We start from the raw sequence: 19,378 nt of genomic DNA, 5'->3' as shown, positions 1-19,378 counted from the left end.
TTACTTCATTTAGTTTCTTTTAGACTGTTGTTCAAACAATTTTGGCTTAATAGGTCAACATCTGATGGAGTTTCTGTTTTTAAAGAGTCCAAACAAGTCCAATATCGTTTAATGCATGACATCATGGCTTAAGATCTTAAGAGATCTCATAGGCTCCATTCTATAACATTATTATCTTTAAACCAATTAAATGAACAATTTTTAGTGACAATAAATGCTAGTCTACGCAGTGATTGGGACTATTCTGGTTGTTAGAGTCTATTTGTCATTCCCTATTTAATTATCCGACAGAATGAGAAGCCCTACACCATCATGTCTGATTATCTTCTGTGCAGCTCTACCAATAAACTCAGGATGTAGCATGGTCTGTGTAAGGTCACAAAGCATTACGTTTATGCATTTGACAATGCTTTCACCCAAAGTGACTTAAAATACATTAAAGATGTATATTTTATCAGTTCCTGCATTCCCTGAGAATTGAATCCATTGCATTGGCATTCTTAGTACTACACTCTACTATTTGAGCTACAGGAACCAGGATATATGTTTTTACGACAGATGCCAGATTACAAGTAATATAAGGCTTTACGCAGTCTGGTCTGCCTATGGTCTCTAAGCTGTCTATTCTTTAAAAAATAATTATTTGAGTGAAAATTGTGGTGGTGTAGGAATTTGTGGGGTATATGAAGAGTGATTCATATCAAGGGCATCTGTTAGTCTTGGGCCATGTTCAACAATAAGCCTGTACAAGGCAAGACATTCTTATTTTGGGCCTGGCCTTTGGAACATCCAGTGCTTTAATTTGAAATCTCCAGCTGTATTTTTTTTGTAAACAAATTGTTTATTGAGATTTGTAGCTGCAAATTGATCTAAATATTTTCCCCTCAAAATCCCTTATTTTCACCTTCTCACTTCTTTGCGTGTGTTTAGACTTTGAGACATAGCTCATCCTGAGCCTTCAGTCTTTTTTATAAGTTCCTTTATTCATGGGTATGTTTAAAGGGATAGTTCACCAAAAATGAACATTCTGTTTTCATTTGAGGTATTTTGAAGAACCTCATTGACATTTTTCAAAGTAACTTCTTTTGTGTTCCACCGAAGATAGAAAGGTTTGGAACAACATGAAGGTGAGTAATTGATGACAGAATGTTCATTTTTGCGGGGGAACTGTTGCTTGTTTACTAGAACTGTAATGGCGCTTTTCCACTGCATGGTACGGCTCGGTACGGTTCACTTTTGGGGGGTTTTCCACTGGGTACAGTACCTGGTACCTGGTACTTTTTTTAGTACCACTTCGGTTGGGGTTCCAAGTGAACTGTACCGTTACCAAAACGTGACGTGTAAACTCTGCTGATCACGGATTGGCCGGAGAGAATAGTCACTACCTGCGTCACTGAACTTGCGACACAAACACAAAAGAACCGCTAGATTTAAATCAGCATAGCCAGCGAAGGATCGAACGCAACTGTTTTGAAGGAGCGCACCTTTTTTTTTAACAACCAAAAAGTTTTGTTGTCTGTTGCGGAAGTACAGACGTTCCTCTCGTTGATAGCAGAGGAGCGGATCCAGCGAGAGCTTGATGGGGCGACGCCAAATGAAAACGTTTTTTTTATGAGTCGTGGTAGTAGAGGCGGCGCAACTATAACGACATGTGAATAATCCCGCCCACTCTAAAGCAGTACTGAACTGCAGTGGAAACGCAAACCGTGCCGAGCCGAACCGTGCCGTGCCATACCGAGCCGAGTCGTACCACGCAGTGGAAAAGCGCCATAAGTGTCTACCTCATACTGACTCATAGGTGTTGTTTCATATTTTGTCTGACTCTTACAGTTCCATATAAGCCACATCTTTTATTCTTTACTGTTAAACACTTTCATAATCAATGGTAACTTACACTGTGTTCTGATCATCTCTGTCGTAACCTCTCCATCTTCCTTTGCAAGCGCAACCTCAGCTGACTTGATTACCAGAGCTTCCACACATCCTCGCATGTCAAGACAGTTATCTCAAAGCAATTGTTAGCGAAGGAGTCTTCCCCAAAGGATCAATGATGTCTGATCTGACAGATTTATTGATCTAGAGAGTACAACCGTGAGTGAGAACTCTGTCGCTTTTTTGATTTAGTTCCCACATGGGTCCTCACATTGACATCAAACAGGCCCATAAATCCAGCAGGGGCAAACACAGTGCAACAGGTCACAGAAAGGTAACTCTCTTTGTCTCCTCTGGAAGACCTCTGAGTCAGGGTTTATGAATGGCCAAAGGCATTCAAACACATCTGGTCTCTCACTTAGTCATGACTCGATCTGCGTGTTTAAAGTGTGCATAAGCTCTTTAAGCTGTTTCCCCCATTAGCTTGGGGTGCTATGAAGAGCTTGTATCCTTTCATGACCCACTAATGGTCCTAGCTTGATTAACTCCGGACTCAGGCAGTAAGGGGGGTGTTTTTTTTTTTCTTTTCTGTTGCAATGCCTGAGAACAGAGCACAGTTGCATAACTGACAAGGAAGTGGCCTGGGTCGTAAATAATGTGCACGAAATGATCCATCTGCAAATAGCACTTTTAGTGGAGGCCCTAATTTGCAGCCTGGTGGCCTTCAGAAAGACCCCAGAATACATTGCCAAATCCTAAACTGTGTTTAACCCATGCACCCCACTCCCTCTGTCTGTTTGCATTTTCTTCTGACTTTTATTCTGTTTCCAAGCATGCAGGGTGTCTCTTTCTTCGTGTCACCAAGCTAAACTCATGGGTGTGATAACAGAGGCCCCATAGCACCATAATGCATGCATTTCACCCCAAAATAAAAAAGCTCATAATTTACTTACCATCATGTTGTTCCAAACCTGAATGCATTGCTTTCTTTTGTGGAACACAAAAGGAGACTTTTCAAAAAATGTCAGATTTTTTTATTTTGGTTCATACAATGAAAGAGGTGTTGGGGATGGAGGAGGGTAATTAGCTATTGAGCAATGCGAAAACTGCTGATACTACTGCGGGACCTTATATATGAATACTTAGATGGGTGTCGTATTCCCATAGGTTGATAGGGATCAGCTGAGAGTCAGCTGATGCGAGCTTGACTAACGTGACCTGCCAGAACTGACGCTACGCTAGATTTTCATTATAAGGACAAAAACAGTCTCTTCTTTTGAGTATTGCAGAAGATAAAAGTCACACAGGTTTGAAATTACATTAGAGTGATTAAATTGCCAAATTAAATTTATGGGTAAACTATTCCCTTAACTAATTCCCACAACCCACATGCCATTCCATCAAAAGTGAGCACATGCAGAGATCAGTGTAAAGAATCATTGCAAAGTCTTTGTTTTTGTCTCCATTGTAATCTTGATATGAGAGGTGTAGACCCTTGCAGCTAGATAAAAGCCTGAGTGTAATAAACAGCCCGACCATAAAGGCGAGCTGATCTTGCATGGCTGTGCAGCCCTTTGTAATTTCTCGCCTGGCTGTGATGTTCGCGGTTCTGTTGTTGTTACTGCTTTGATCTACTACAGTGATAACAGTGTTCCAGAAAGCGATGCTAATGAAAAAAGATATAGCGGGAGTGGAAGTTCACCACAGCTCACAGGAAAGATGCTTGCTGATAAGAACACTGCTCTTCTGTACGCTTCATCTATAGAGGAAGCATTAGCGTAGCATTGTGCACTCTCATAGAACCAGGTGTAGTGTCTGATATGGGAACATGTAACTGTTCATTCTCTGCTACGACCTCACATATCAGGATATAGATAAGGAATATTCATCTTAAAGGGATAGTTTGACCAACCTGTATGACTTATTTGCTCTTTTCCTTGCAATTCTAATTATTGGGTACTGAGGCTCTCAAGCATCATAAAATACACAAAAACACCATTAAAGTATGATAAAAGGTTGTCCATACTATATTATAGTCTTCTGAAGCCATACAAAGCTTTGTGTGAGGAAGAGACTAAAATGTAAACCATTATTTATTTAAAATCTTGACATCCGTCTCCTTGGCATGTTCAAGAAAGTTAATAAGTCTTGATTTGTGAACGAATCATTCTTTTGAGTCGGATCTATTAAGCGAATAGGTAGATCTAATTTTCAAATTAAACTAGTCTGAATGATTTGTTCTCAAATCAAACTGATTCGATTCTTGAACCAGCTCAATGAATCAATGATTTGTTTGCAGTGGTTAACATCACTGTGGAGATAAATTTAGTTGTTGTCAATGATTAATGAATTCAATTTTGGTCTGTAAAATTGGTCAGAGTAAATGTTGACATGAATGTAATTTCCCTCAACTGTCCCTTTATAATAGAACAATAGGGTTTGGTGAATTCAGATGTATATTGAGCTGCTTTATACCGTAACATAAGTTTGTGAAAAAAAACTACTTTTCTGTCTTGGCATAAGGACTTCAGTGCCTTGCAGAGAACTTGCTGTTAGCACACTCACTATGCACCACCTTTAACCTCATACCTCAGTTGCCCATATTTCTCAGCAGACAGGGCAAATGAGGCATGGAGTTCAGCCCCTTGCTGGGGGTCAGTAAAGTCTCATTTTGTCAGATCAGCTGCTGAATGATGGATGAACAGCGTGCCGAACTAGCAACAGTGCTAATCAGGAGTGTAGCAACACTACAGGATCTTGCCCAAATTCATTTACAGTGAATCCAATTCCAGGCATCAAGAAAGTCCTAAAGTGAGATTATTGGATTAACCATATTTATCAAATACAATCAATTCAATAATTACAACTAAATAAAACCAGTTTTTTACTTTTTAAAACATTTTAAGACCGTTTGAAAGAAGGGGAAAAAAATCTATAAAACCTGTTGAGTTTCATATATTTGCCTTGATGATTTATGTTGTTTGCTCTTACTCCATCAACCATGACATTGCCCTTTTAGAGTGCATTTTTTAGGATTTCTGTGGCGTTTTGAATTCCTCATAAGCCTTCTTGATCCGTGAGCCAGGAAATATGGATTGAAAGAAAAAATGGGATTGCAGACTAATATGGAAAACAGATTCGGCAGAATAAAGACCACAGACCTGCAACAATACAATTCCCAATCATGATTCCGCAGAGATTGAGTAGATCAGTAACATCATGATATGCTCTGAATTGAATTATCAGTATTCTTACTCTTACTGTGATGGTTTATGATGCTTCTCTGAGGGAGTTACACATATGAGGAGTAATTAATAAGCAATGTGTTTTATGAAGAATGTCTCGTCTGTGTTTGGGAATAATAAATCCTACTGTGGGTGGAGAAAAAGTCATTGTCTTTTTTTGTTGTTTTGTTTTTCTGTTCCACATACATCTTTTTCCCGCTCAAGGGCCTCTGATCAAAGTCTGATCACTGAGGATGGATTGCAAACATGGTTTAATGATTTCAAGCAGGCTTTGCAATGGAGTATGAATGCAGTCAGAACTGTATGAGAGGTCCATGATTTATGTTGTGGTCTGATTTATGTCGTATTTGACTAGCCCTGGTCTAACCCTTCCCGCTGGGGTCTGAACCCTTCTTTTCTTTTGCATATGTAGAGCTCCCCAATTTCATGACCCTTGGACGACTTCACATTCTTCTTGCAGTATTTCAAACGGCCCACTCTGGGGTAATGAAAACCAGTCCCCACAAAAGGCTCCTATTTCTCCTTAACGGAGCATGTTCTAATTTATTTTCTACTCAAAATCAGGATGTGTGGCATAGCTGTAATTATTGAGGAAGGTGCTTGTGGTTTACTGTGATTCATATGAATGCTTATGTGTTTTATCTGGCATCCAGAGGTCAGACAAATCCCACATTTTTATTTATTTTTCGTTGTTAGGACTTGCACAGAGAATTGAACTTGGTTTTTCACTTCAGATGTGGATGAATGCTATTTTGCTCAAATACAACTTGATGTTTGCACAGTACTTAACATGTTGAGAGGTTTCATTTGTCAGCTTAAGTTCTAGTAATTTTATTTGCTTTTGTCATTTTTCTTATTTTTTTTGTAATGTTTCTGCTTAATATTTCTAATTTATTTTTATATAAGTTTTAGTTATATTAGAACTTGAGTTTATTTTATTTCAGTTAGTTGTCAATGCAATTTATTTCAGTTTTATTTCAATTAACAAAAATGACTTTTAATAGTTTTAAAAACACTGGTCAATCAAATAAAAATGTAATTTAATAAATTAAATTTAATCGAATTAATAAATACAATTAACCTAAATGATTCAATTTAAATATGTAAATCAATACATTTAACTAAATTAATACTCTTAAATAAATAATCAAATAGACATTGCATGGGGGGCACAATTAAAGTGCACTTGTTTTGAATTAACGCGTTAAATTGTCAGCCCTTTTTGAGAGCTTTAATGTTACTTAAGGTTAAAAAATGTAATTAATTAAATAATTTGTTTTTAAATCAACAGACTTTAGTAAATAGCCTCTCATATCACTTCAAGAGAGCAGTATTATACTTTTCCTGCAGGAGCAATTTTAGAAAGGTTTTTTTGTTTTTTTACATAATGCCACAGCAGTGGTTGGTTGGATCTGTGGTTAAATATTTCCAGCTTGCCATAAAGCAAATCACAAGAAAGCACTGCGATTTTTCCCTGGTCTTTCTGTAACTTTGTTCTCAGAACAAAGTACACACTTTTGAAAGCATAGTTACAATCGAGCCAAACCTTCAACACAAGTTAAAAAAAGGTTTGTGGTAACTCGACCCTGCTTTGAAAATAAACTAAGCTCACATCTTTGTTGTATCCTCTCAAAAGAAAAATGACATAAAACAGATCTGACTTATTTAATTTCTTTCCACCAGCAGCACGGTGAATGTTTCTGACACTCAGCCCACGTGCTAGAGTGGCAGGTCAAGACTGTTGTGTTGGTATGAAAAGTGCTGAAGAGGCATTTACTGCTGTCGACCCCGTGGGACAACGGTGATAGAAGGCTTTTCGCTTTAAAACTGGATTTTTATTCAGATGCTGAATTTACAGTGACTGTAGTTAAAAGGTGATTGTTAAAAACATTGAAGTATACATACAATACAGTGGTTGAATGAGGCTTTTTTGTCCATTTTGTGTTTGTCCCACACTGCAACACAGGGGTCATTGGTGACCTGCAAATGGTCCTAGAAATGAGGCACCATGTGCTCTGGCATGCTGGCACCTTTTTCTTCTAACTCACGGCTTCTGGAATACTCCATAAAAACTCCATAGCTGTTGTTTGACTGAAACTTACAAAAAAAAAAAAAAAAAGTAACATTTGGAGCTCCAATGTCGTTTCTAGACCCCTCATGTCCGTCCCTTGAAAGTATTCATGCAGGTGTAGCTTCCTGAGAACTTGTGGATTTCTTCAAGAGCACTCTGTGGTAGCATACTGTTTCGAGGGTAAAACAAAGCAATACATGTAATCAGAGAGAGTTTTCAAAACACAAGCTGAAATAATTTGATTTCAAATAAACCTGTATTCGTAAATTGTATCAGACTGTACCTTTTAAGGATAACGAGTGCATGCATGGTCCAGGGTAAGTAAACAAAGGCTGTATTGGTCCTCACAGCATCCACTGTTTTTTGGGCTACCACCTCCGGCTTTAGAGGAGGGAAGAGTTGGGGAAACCTACAGAGAAAAACCGCAGTTAAATACACTTGTTTTTATTGATTATCACTTACAAATATGTACCGTTGTGAAATGGTACACAAAGAATAAAATGTGATTTTGCTAAAACAAGAATGTCTGTGATGTGATGTCAATAGAAAAGGAAAGTTGTTTTGAATGAAAACCAAGTTATTGCATTCTGGTTAAAGATTACGCAGAAAATTGTTTTTGGAAAAATGTGTACTGATTAATCATTCAAAATATGACCACAACCATGCATTAACAAAGTAAATGGGGTCAATTTTGATTTGATGTTGATGTAATAGTACTCAAAATGATGGTCCAACCCATTTTACTTCCATAATGTGACTTACTGCCAGTTAAAACAGGATAATTCAAATAATATGTAGGGCGGAACTGATTTTATCCATTAAAACATTTACTAACTTGTGGAAAAGCTGTCTATATGAGTGGGGTTTTTGAATAATGAATTTTTGCTGTACTCATCAGCTCACCTGACTCTCATGCCCTGAAACATTTCAGTGTTGGTGTGGAATGGGAGGACAGTGGTACAGCCCACCCCCGGACAGTCCAGCAACCCCAGAGTGAGGCTCTCCATGAAGGCTAGTGATGATGCTTTAGAAGTGCAGTAGTCTATAGCACCAGGGATGGGCGACAGAGACAGGATGGAGTTGATGCACACAACGTGGCCGTTTTGCAGTTCCAGCATACGAGGCAAGAAAGCTTTTGTGGTCTATGGATGAAAGGATTATTAAAAAGTCAATGAAACCCCTGGAAGTATGAATTTGGAAGGCAGATGTAACATGTAAATGATGTTAAGTTAAAATACTTTCTTATAACCCATTTTAATGTGCAGTGCTTTTAAAACATTGCATTGTTTAAGTCTAACACAGCAACATTAACTTTACCAATGGTGTGTTTAGCCATAGGACTGTCTGTTTGTTTAACCAAGAGCAGTTTTTTTGTGTTTTTTGGATTTTGGTACAAAAATTACACTTTAGCCTTAAAAGATTTACACTGGTCTAACATAAGCCCACCTGATCATCAGTCAAACCAGAAATGACCAAATGCCTCAGGTTAAGATTCATTTGAATCAGACCAATGTCATTTTGGTATTACTCATATACTATTATAGTATTAATTTAGGCTTTGAATTGGCTTTTATTTCACATTATTTTTTAGTAATGCTAAAAAGTGCATTCGTCATTTTTATTAGTTTTTATTCATAATTTAGCTTTCATTTATATTTACTTTAGTTTTAGTATATAGTTTTATATTTACTTTAGATTTTTATTCATTTTTAAACAATTTTTTTAACATTTAAATGTATATTTATGCATTTAGCAGACACTTTTGTCCAAAATTTTACAAAGCATTTTGCCAGCAATATTTGTAATACGGGGTGGATGTAGGTGTAAATGTTATATTTAGATTTATGCAACTTTAATAGTTTGTTTTATCAAACTATTGAATTAGACATAACCATCCTAACTTAACCCTTCCCAATTCTTTTATGTACTTACCCAAAACTGTCCCATTGTGTTGATGTGCTGTGACTTCAGAAGAGCATCATCATCACTGTTGAGCAAATGCTTTCCATGCACCACTGCAGCATTATTCACAAGAATGGTAACATCCCCCACCTACCATAAGAAAAAAGACCCACTGTGAGATATTCTTTCCAAAAATATCCTTACGTTCTCTTTCATGGCTAGTTAGAGCCGCTATACTGCTGGGCCTTATCTAACCCAGACATTTCAAGCGAAGTGTAATCTCCATCCAGGCTATGGGGGTGGAAGGCAGCAGAGCTGAGCCAAAGCCACCAGCACTGGGGTTATTAGAGCAGGTTTGAACTAATCTTATTATGATCTTAATTAAGAAACACCTCAGGATATGATATTATGGGGCATACCTTTTCTCTGACAACCTTGGCTTGCTTGTAAACTTCTTCTCTGTTGGCCACATCGCAAACAAAGTAATGGCACTCGGTCCCCATGAGGGCGATCTCCTCGCACGCCTCCTTCAGACATTTTTCTGTCCGGCCCCACAAGATTAGCTGTTAGGAGGAACAGAGCAGGGCATTAAGAGAGATGCCTACATGAATGGATTGGCTGGGACAGGGAACATGGGGGGCAGTGATTGGTCAATTAGATTTGCCAGTCTGAGAGGTCAAGGAAAGGTAATGAAATCAGTGATGCTGCCTCATCATCTCTCACAGACAATTCTCATTGAGATTACACAGCCTGCTGGGCATACGGACCCAGCCATTTTCTGCTTCAGCAAACTCATAATCTTGTGTGTGTGCGTGCATGCACATAGGTTAACTATCCTTTTGGTTCATACATTAGCTATTTAAAAAAATTATAATTAACCAATTACAGGCAACCGTGGCAAATAAATGTATGCCATTTTTCAGTGACAACCAGCCAGCAGCGTGAATAAGGTTACTGTACACTTCAGTATTTTGCAGTCAGCTATTTTATTTTATTTTTTTTAAACCCCATTTAAAAAAATTCTGTTTATGCATAGCTAATTCGATTTAATTTCAGTTCATTTCAAAGTTTTTCGTGAAGCTTTTCCTAATATTTATATTTTCTTTCGTTTCAGCTTTATTTAAATTGCAAATATATATATATATATATTTAAACACTGGTGTACAGTAATTATAATTAACTTAATAAAAACCCTATTGTGTTGTCCTGATTTCTGAAATAAATAAGTGTGAAAATGTCCATCACAAACTAATATTGTGATATTTTATAATGATGGCCTGTGAAAGGGTCTTAGCTTGCCTTCCATTAACATTAAATTTGATAGGAACCAAAATATTGTTGTCAGCTATACCCAGAGTCTGATTTGAGGTTTTTACTTTCACAAAGCTTTGCTTTTAATAGCAAAAACTGACTGCAAAATACTGAAGTGTACAGTAACCTTATTCACGCTGCTGGCTGGTTGTCACTGAAAAATGGCATACATTTATTTGCCACGGTTGCTGTAATTGGTCCAATTACATTATTCTCTTTTTGAGAAAGGGTTTGTGGAAGTTTCCAACCTCTAAGCATGTGGTGTGTTCATTTTGTTAAGTATGTATTTCAGCTGACTCCTATGTGGAAAAATGGAGCCGTTACTAGGGTCAATCTGAAATGTGAAGAAACATTACTCACCAAAACTTTAAGACCATTTTGCTCTGTGTTTTTCTAGCCAAATTTATTCTAACCAGATAACGATTTAATGTTAGCCATCCTAATTAACCTGAAGCAATCTCTGTCGTCCCTATCAGTGATGTTTGCTGATGAATTAGGCCAAAGATGGTGTGATCTGCAGGTGGTTTCACCTCTTTGGCCTAATGGACGTTTATTTGATCAACTTGCCTGTGTGTTTTTGTATGGGTCTGCTTTATATGCATGGACTTTGAGCTATTTACTGGGAAGGTCTTGATTAATCTTATAATAGGATCTCACAACAATCTTGATATTTCTGTCAGAGAACAAGAGCTCACAAGGTGGTCTCCCATACAATCCCGCTATGAGTTTCATCTGCACACATCACATTAGCAAGTCTTATCACTCAAGTCCTTAGAGTAGCAATGGCTGAGTGCACCGCATTAGCATATAATATGCGAAAATAAGTAGCAAACAAACCGTGCTTAATCCAATCCTGTGAGGACACACACTTTGTTTCCTTAAAGATAAACACAAATGATGAGGGCTCTGTGTTTGAAGCCCTTGCGAAGGAGCATTTAATCGTGTTTAGGTGAAATGCACGATAACATCGGTAAGACCTGTAGCTTCCTGGTTTGCACCATCCACTTTGCCTCCTATGGAATGGGTCTGTATGTGGACAGGGGCACAAGGAGTTCAGGAGGCAGTCGTCTGCCGCTGTCTAATTAGTGTAGAGACAGAAGGGTCAGCCACAGGGCACTCCCCCCTCCCAGCCCATACACATACAGAAAGCAATTTACATAGAGCTCACTTCCTTCACACTTCCTTAAGCCATCAGCCATGGGACCACATGGATGGTCATGGATGATGGTGCTTCTATACACAGGTTCCAAAAGGGGGGGTTTTGCAGAAGAACCATTTTGGTTTTCCTAAGGATTATTTCAGAGAAAAGTTAGATTTTTTCTTAGTGCAATGAATATTTAAATAATCTGAAGAAACTTTTTCCACTATAAAGAACATTTTGTGCAATGGAAAGGTTCAATGGATATTAAATGATTTTGGCTTCATGGATCTATAGATGCCAATAAAGAACCTTTGTTTTTAAGAGCTCCAGAATTTTTTTTTTCTTGGTTCTTCAAATCATCGTTTAGGGTTTGGTTAGAGGGCGATGACATAATTCTTGCAAAATATTTCCAGTGTTGAATTACCATGCAGTGAGGACTTGCTGATCTCTTGGACGCCATAATAAATGGCTGCTTTTTGGAAAATTACAACCCCCTCCTAGTAGTCAAGTTAAATCTGATTCATGCCTTTTTAGCATTCCTTAAGAATGGGCTAACTGTGAAGATAGCCACTGCAGGTGTCTCTTCCAAAGCCTTCACACCTTGACAATGGCTAACAACGGGGTGTGGACAAGCACAATGGCTTCCTTTAACGTACTGCTGCAAAGCTGCTGCTTTCAAAGACCTTTGCCCTGGAACGATGTAAAAGGGGAGTTGTGTCTGTGAGCATTCAGGGATCTAAGGTCTCTGAATTGTTTACTGTGTGAGATTTGCATTGCAACTTTTATGATGGGTTTTTATTTGGCCCCATACACACAATGTGGGAAATGTGTGTAAATCAAAGTAAAGCCCTGGGTGTAACGCCGCCAAGCATGGGGGCCCCTGTCACTGTGGATACAGAAGTTATTAAGCTCTGTTTATTACAGTTGGGCCACTGGGTCGATTTATAATGCAATTTCTTGGGTGGGTGAGGCAGCTGGCACATTTCTTCCCAGCTCTTGACTTTCAGAGTTTCTTGACTTCTTGTTTCATTAGTGCTTTCATTGTGCTTTGCAATTTGACTGCTGAGACACAAAAACATTACGCTTCTGCCAACGTGAGAGATTTAGCCTAATTAAACCATTAAATACTCCAGATAGAATAAAAATTCATAGGAAAAGTAAGATGGCAAATCATCCAAGCATTTGGCCAAGGTCAAAGATGCTGGAACCGTGAACTTCTGGGCCACTGGCCTTTCTAGAGGGTTTTCCACCCAGACTGCTGTGATAATCTGATTATGAGAGCTGTCGAAGTTTGAAAGAAGGATATTTTTCCTCAAAATAGCTGTTTGTTAGTTGACCCAGTTTGTATTACAAGTTGAACCAGACATTGGGTTCCAGCTCTACATTTTGATTGGTCATGACCTACACTCTTAAACATAAAGGTGCTTCACGATGCCATAGAAGAACCTTTTGGTCTAAATGGTTCCATAAAGAACTTTTAACATCTGAAGAACCTTTCAGTTTCACAAAAGGTTCTTTGTGGCGAAAGAAGGTTCTTCAGATTATAAAAAGGTAAGAAAGAAATGGTTCTTTAAAGAACCTTTGACTGAATGGTTCTTTCTGGAACCAAAAATGGTTCTTCTATGGCATCGCTTGAAGAACCTTTTGAAGCACCTTTATTTTTAAAAGTGTATGCACCATTGAGACAATGGGTTTATGAACGGGGCATGTAATGTCCCTAGGGAGAGGAGTAGACCATACAGACTGATACTTTGCAAAACAAAACAAATGCATCCATTACTAGGCTAATGATTTGTGTTAATGAGGATTAGCTTACAAAAATTTGCATGATAACCACAGTTTGCACATACATACTATAGTAACTAGATATGATTATTACAGCACAGCCACACTGTACAAATGTTTTAATCAAATTGGTATTCTTCCTCAGAATAATTCAATTCAAAGTGGTTAAGGAGGTGCAGTTAACTTTTGAACCATTTAGACTTTAATTTTACTCTATTACTCTATATTAAATTACACCAAGATTCTGAAAGCTTCTCACAGCGAACGTATTATATTTTGCATTGTATTTTGGTGGACACTGGTAATTTTTTTTAAGAGTAAGACAGACATGGTATATAAATGATAGACATTGAATATAAATGTAGATTTCTTTATAGTAACATTGCATCATTGTATATAGCTAAATTATTTTAATATTAATAGTTTTATATGCCAAATAGCGCTATGTATAGTGTTATGTAACTTTGAGCAATCTGACTGATAGTTTTGATGCATCACTTATAGTTAGTAATCAGAAAGAGAAAGACAGAGGGAGACCACCTGGTATTCAAACTATGGGGCTATACGAACACTACACTCATAGAAAGATTTGAATTGAAATATTACGCAGTATGACCAAGCCATAGCTATAACCAAGAGTAATGATACATTATACATTTTACCTTTTTAGCTCCACGCACGGCGAACTCCTTTGCCAGGTGACGGCCGATGCCCCGTCCGCCACCCGTGATAAGCACCACATCTCCGGTCAGATCTCTCCGCCTGCTCGGTAAGAACCAGCACACGGTCGCCTTGACAATATAGTAGAGGATCTGAATGGGTAAGAGCACCACGCAGCCCAGCGCCTTCAGATCCATTTCACTTCGTCTCAATTCTCGCCTGTAACAATTGCTGAACCAATTGAATCCTTGCTCGGAGCGATCACCTTTACTCCTATTTTATAGGAGTGGATAAGGCAATTCGCCTTATTTTGCAAAGTTGACGGAGACTAAATAGGGTGAAATGCATCTATCTACCACAATCCATCGCAGTTTACGTGCGCCTCGGCGGAATATCTGTCATTTTGCGCACCTTTATTCCACACAAACTCTTTATCCACGGAGCTCTTGCTGCGACAAGTGTGCGCTGCTGCTTTGCACCGGAGACGGAGTCCTGTCGCTATACTGACAGCGGCCAGAATCCAACTATGACGATACCTCGGGTCTGATCGGGGTTTTAAAGAGACCATTTATCGTGATTGACAGCTGGAGGACTGACAGAAGTACTGCTTTATCAAACGTTGGCGTGAGGGTTACTTTATGACGGCTAAGTCCCCTCCCCCAGAAGTGGTGCCACAGGCAATTTCGTTGCCTTTCAACCTGTGCTTATTGTAACTAGTGGTGGGGATTTTGATTCATTCCAGTGATTCGAATCTTTTGAATCGGTTCAATAAAATAAAAGACGCCGAAAAGAAAATGTCCTGTTATCCTTTATTAATAAATTTGCTTATGTATATCTGCCGTTTCCCACAAATGATATAGCAGTCTAATTGTATTTTCCTATATTTTGTCAGCATGACTTTAATAAAATAAATAAAAATGAGCGTATGAATAAATGATGAGTTTATGAATAACGGACTTACGTAATTTTAATTGTGTATGCTCAGTCAATTTGACACTCATATTATTCTGTCCCTTTTCTCCTCTTGTTGTGAATTGATGAACTGGACAAACGGGTTGTTCAGAAGGTCCGCAGCTTATTGTAAATAAACGAGATAATTCAGTCAAGTTAGTTCACGTTCAAGAGTGTCGTTTAGTACCTCTTGGAGTCCTTGGTCACTCAGACAAGAACCGAAAGTATATTAATATTACGTATTATACACGATTTAAAAAGGCATTTTATGACCTTATTGTCTGTTTTGCATAGCAAGCCTATTTTTGTTTTGTTCACTGCATAGTAAACAAGTGGGTGGGCTTGTTTACAATATGCTTCAGTATGTTATGTACAGTATACAATATAGGCAATGATACGGTATGTTATATACAGTATGTTATATTTGTTACATCAAAAGAAGAATGGTCCTACAAACTGGATCTAGGCATCATTTTTGCAAGGGTTCTCTGCAAAACAAACAACAACAACAAAATTGTATTACCTTCAGACAGAAGCTTTCTCAATATTTCTGTCATTAATTTTATTAATTATAATTAGTTGTTTTCCAGGTCAACTTTTCAGTGTGTTATGTATGTGTAAACAAGCATGTGGTTTGCTCTAAATGTTGTTACACTTGGGTCTCCTGTTGCTCTTTTCAGTCCACAGTGCTCAGACTCAGAAGGATTCCTGCAGACCAGTGCACTTCCAGAACATGGAGACCTTTGTAAACGCTTCTTAAACTCGTGCAGTAAACCCAGGAGCCGTTGTGGAGATTCCAGACTGTGATTTTTGGCCTAGCCCCTGCTTCTACTGCTTAAAAGCTGAATGGAGGGCTGCTCAGACCGGACTGGGTCAAAATGCAGCCTCACAAAGACTGCTTTGTGTTATGCTGCGCCTCTTAGTAATGGCCCAGCAACTCTCAGAGAAGGCTTAATGGTTGTCTGGTGGGGGGAAATAGCATGTTTCACTTAAATTTGGCCATTTCTCGATCTGTTGATCAAAAACAGGCCCAAAATTACAGATGCTGAGTTAATTTCCAATATTGCAGAATGCTGTGGAACCATTATTCTCTGTTTTTATATGATTGTTTGGTTTTATTTTAGCTTGCACATTTTAGTGTAGAAATATAACCGCATGATGAAGCTGAACAAAAAGACTTTCTCTTTTCTGTTAGAGTGTCACTGCCATCTACAGATCAACATTGAAATTTCACTAAATAAATCTGATGTATTCTCAGTGGTGGCCATAGCGCAAACATTGCCTGTCATGGAATATAGTTTTATCATGTGCATTTGCATAGTAAAACTTAAACTTAAAAAAGGATTAAAGGAACTGAGTTTACAGTTGATGAATATGCAGTGTTTTGTCTTCTCTAAAGCTGTGCCACCATCAATTATCTCTTATGTAAACATTCAGCCAGCATATTTTTATGTGCATTGTTGATATTACTAATTAGCTTCTGTGTTATCTGGTCAGTTAGAACATACCTAGTGGGCATTAGTCAGGGTTGGAAGACTTAATTTGCACTCTGGTCAGACTTTTCATTTACTTATTGTATAAATGTGTGCAGTGCAATATGCTTTTACAAGGGCTGTTACCCATAGTTACCTTGTTTCTGATGGCACTATTTTGTGAAATTTGAACTGTATTGCAATTGTAACACTTTTAGTCTATATCTGTAAATCTGTTTTACTTTGCAGAAAATTGGCTGTTGGTTGGTTAAAAAATACATTAAAATCTAATTTTCTGGTGGGGAAAATCAACTTGATCTAGTTTTGTGTGAAACTCATAGACTTGGCAACCCTGGCACCACTTGACCTTGTACCTGCACTATAAAAGGGAAGGGAGCATGTATTTTGAACACTTTTTGCTGTGCATGCAGCACGTTGAATCAGCCATGCATACTGGAATTGCAATTCTGCTCTTTGTATTTGCAGCTTTTTTTGCTGCTTTTTGTTTATTGGTAGTTGTCCCAGTGTACTTAGAGCTGAGAAATTTAAATATCCCTTCTGGAGTTGCTAGTCCGGGGAAACTACGCATGATTCATTGTGTGTATGTGGGGATAAGCATTGTGGTGAGTGTTCATGCATTTTGTGTTGTGTTCACTGGCAAATCCAATCATATTGATTGAATTCCTGTTAAATTCTCATTTCTACTTAAGACTAATAAAAGAGTAACGTTTAGCCCTATAGGTTTAATATTTCAAATGGTTTCCACATTATCCCCTGAAAATGAGAATATCCAGTGAAATTGTCAGAGGTGGACAGTAACGAAGTACATACTTGAGTATTGTACTTAAGTACACTTTTTGAGTATCTGTACTTTACTTGAGTATTATTTTTTTCTGGAAACTGCCGGAGCGGTGTTAAATGATTTTTTTTTTTTTGTCAACTCACTTGTTTCACTTCTATAGGTTTTTAACATTCTAAAAGCTCTTTATTCCGAAGATACTACAAGTTAGTCAGTGTATTCAGTAGGCGTAATGTATTGTAGCTTCAGAGGCATAAGGTATAGCAAGTATTACATACAACAATAATAGAACAATAATAAAACAGTCCGTTGACATAAAAAATTTATTTTACTTTTGGTACTTAAGTACTTTTAAAAGCAAGTACTTCTGTACTTTTATTTAAGTAAAAATCTTTACAACTTTCACTTGTAATGGAATAATATTTGATCAGCAGTATCTGTACTTTTACTCAAGTAATTGATTTGTGTACTTTGTCCACCTCTGGAAATTGTACTGTCATTCTGTTTTGGCACAACGATTTGTTTAATAATATAACCATGCTCAATACAAAGTCCACCTCAGCAATTTAATAACTCTTCAGTGATGTATAATTTATTAAAACTGAGTATAGCAAGTTCAATAGACTGTGTTTTTCTGTAGCCACTAACTTGATATTCTCTCAAGGGCATGATAAAGAGATATGAGCCGTTCTTCTTATCTCAGAATATGAGTACAGAATTCAAATAGCCGAGCGGACTTCTTTACCCACTGAGTGGCACATTTAATGGCACGGTGAGTATTATGAATTGGCCAATCATTGTTAACAAGTCTCTTTTGTATTGAAACCACCTTTAGGGACAAATTCTGGGGCAATTGGGGCTGTGCCATCAGATGAATTTTATACGATGGAGCAGATGCTGTATCATGGCCCGCAAAAAACCAGTGCCCTCCGGGCTTCGTATTAAGGACTTGAGCTTCAGTGGAGTTCCAGTGAGGGTGTATGAGCCTACAGCTGCCTCAAGAGAGAAAAAAAGGGGCCTGGTGTACTTTCATGGTGGTGGATGGATGTTTGGCTGCATTGGTAATATATACTCAAAGAAACAGTGCAATACTTTTGTGTTGGTAATTTAACATGTTTTCATTTTTTGTTCTTTCACAGATGATTACAATGAAGTGTGTCAGTATATATCACTGGAGAGTGACACCATAGTTGTGTCTGTTGGGTTAGCTGACTTTTGGCATACTCATTTTATGTGTAAATCAAGTTACATTTTGGCTGGTTGAATTTTTCATCTCGTTTTCCTTCTATGTTTGCCATGTTTAGTTACCGTCTGGCCCCCGAGCACAGGTACCCTGCCCACCTGGACGACTGTGAGGTCGTGACTCGCCATTTCCTGTCAATAGCGGCAACCGATTTCGGGGTGGACCCACGCAGGGTGGCAGTTGGTGGGGACAGCGCAGGGGCGAACCTGGCAGCCGCTCTCTGCCAGAGGCTGTCAAAGACACAGGATTGTCATCTGCCATCTCCCTGTGCCCAGGTTCTCATCTACCCGGCACTGCAGATGGCAGATTTCCACCTGCCCTCATACCAGCAGAACCACTCTGTGCCCATATTGTTCAGAGGCCGAGCGGTGTTCTATTTCCTACAGTACCTCAACGGGAATACTTCTGTGAGCCAGCAGATTCTGGAAGGCAAGCATGTTCCTGTCGAGCTAAAACGTCGCTATAAGAAATGGCTGGATCCAGATAATCTTCCACCTCAGTTTAGAAAAGGAGCAAGAAGTCCGCAGGTTATCCCAAGCCATGATGGTCATGTCTATCACATCATCAAACAGGGGCTGGATCCAGAGATCTCCCCTTTACTAGCTGAGGATGATGTTCTCCGCCTCGCACCGCCCACCTTTGTCTTGACCTGTGAGTTTGATGTGCTGAGGGATGATGGCATTTTGTTCTGTAAGCGACTGAAGGATGCAGGAGTGGAAGTCACGTGGGAGCATCTATCTGATGGCTTCCACGGGATCATCAGTTTCTTCAACCAGGGCTGGTTGACATTTCAATCTTCTCAAAAGGGTATGGACAGCATTGTAAGATATGTAAGGACTCTCTGACTGAGAAGTCAAAAGATTTGTCAGAATGACATAGAATATAGCCTGTAAAGAGTTTTTTTTTTTTTCTTTTTCTTTTTTTTT

General features: G+C 38.5%; 2 protein-coding genes across 3 annotated transcripts; one reads left to right on the top strand and one right to left on the bottom strand.

Moving 5' to 3' along the window:
* Positions 1-6,937: 6,937 nt before the first annotated feature.
* LOC107685629 (short-chain dehydrogenase/reductase 3-like) lies at positions 6,938-14,695 on the bottom strand. The gene is made up of 6 exons (XM_016482279.1): positions 13,990-14,695; positions 9,510-9,653; positions 9,121-9,240; positions 8,092-8,330; positions 7,472-7,597; positions 6,938-7,357 (listed from the first exon to the last, which is right to left on the bottom strand). The coding sequence occupies exons 1-6, from the start codon at positions 14,182-14,184 to the stop codon at positions 7,273-7,275; spliced, it is 909 nt and encodes a 302-aa protein (XP_016337765.1). The 5' UTR covers positions 14,185-14,695; the 3' UTR covers positions 6,938-7,272.
* Positions 14,041-19,378, top strand: aadacl4 (arylacetamide deacetylase-like 4). 2 transcript variants are annotated; one of them, XM_016482278.1, is made up of 4 exons: positions 14,041-14,096; positions 18,045-18,270; positions 18,349-18,412; positions 18,514-19,377. In XM_016482278.1, exons 2-4 carry the CDS (start codon positions 18,081-18,083, stop codon positions 19,295-19,297), a joined length of 1,038 nt encoding a protein of 345 aa, XP_016337764.1. In that variant the 5' UTR covers positions 14,041-14,096; positions 18,045-18,080; the 3' UTR covers positions 19,298-19,377. The 2 variants fall into 2 exon arrangements, with proteins under 2 accessions (XP_016337764.1, XP_016337763.1); XM_016482277.1 differs by lacking the exon at positions 14,041-14,096 and adding an exon at positions 16,843-17,033 and having other exon boundaries at positions 18,514-19,378.

This window comes from Sinocyclocheilus anshuiensis, unplaced genomic scaffold (genome assembly GCF_001515605.1).
Source record: "Sinocyclocheilus anshuiensis isolate Anshui unplaced genomic scaffold, SAMN03320099.WGS_v1.1 scaffold257, whole genome shotgun sequence".
NCBI classification, from domain to species: domain Eukaryota; kingdom Metazoa; phylum Chordata; class Actinopteri; order Cypriniformes; family Cyprinidae; genus Sinocyclocheilus; species Sinocyclocheilus anshuiensis.
This window is presented reverse-complemented; position numbering and strand designations above follow the sequence as displayed.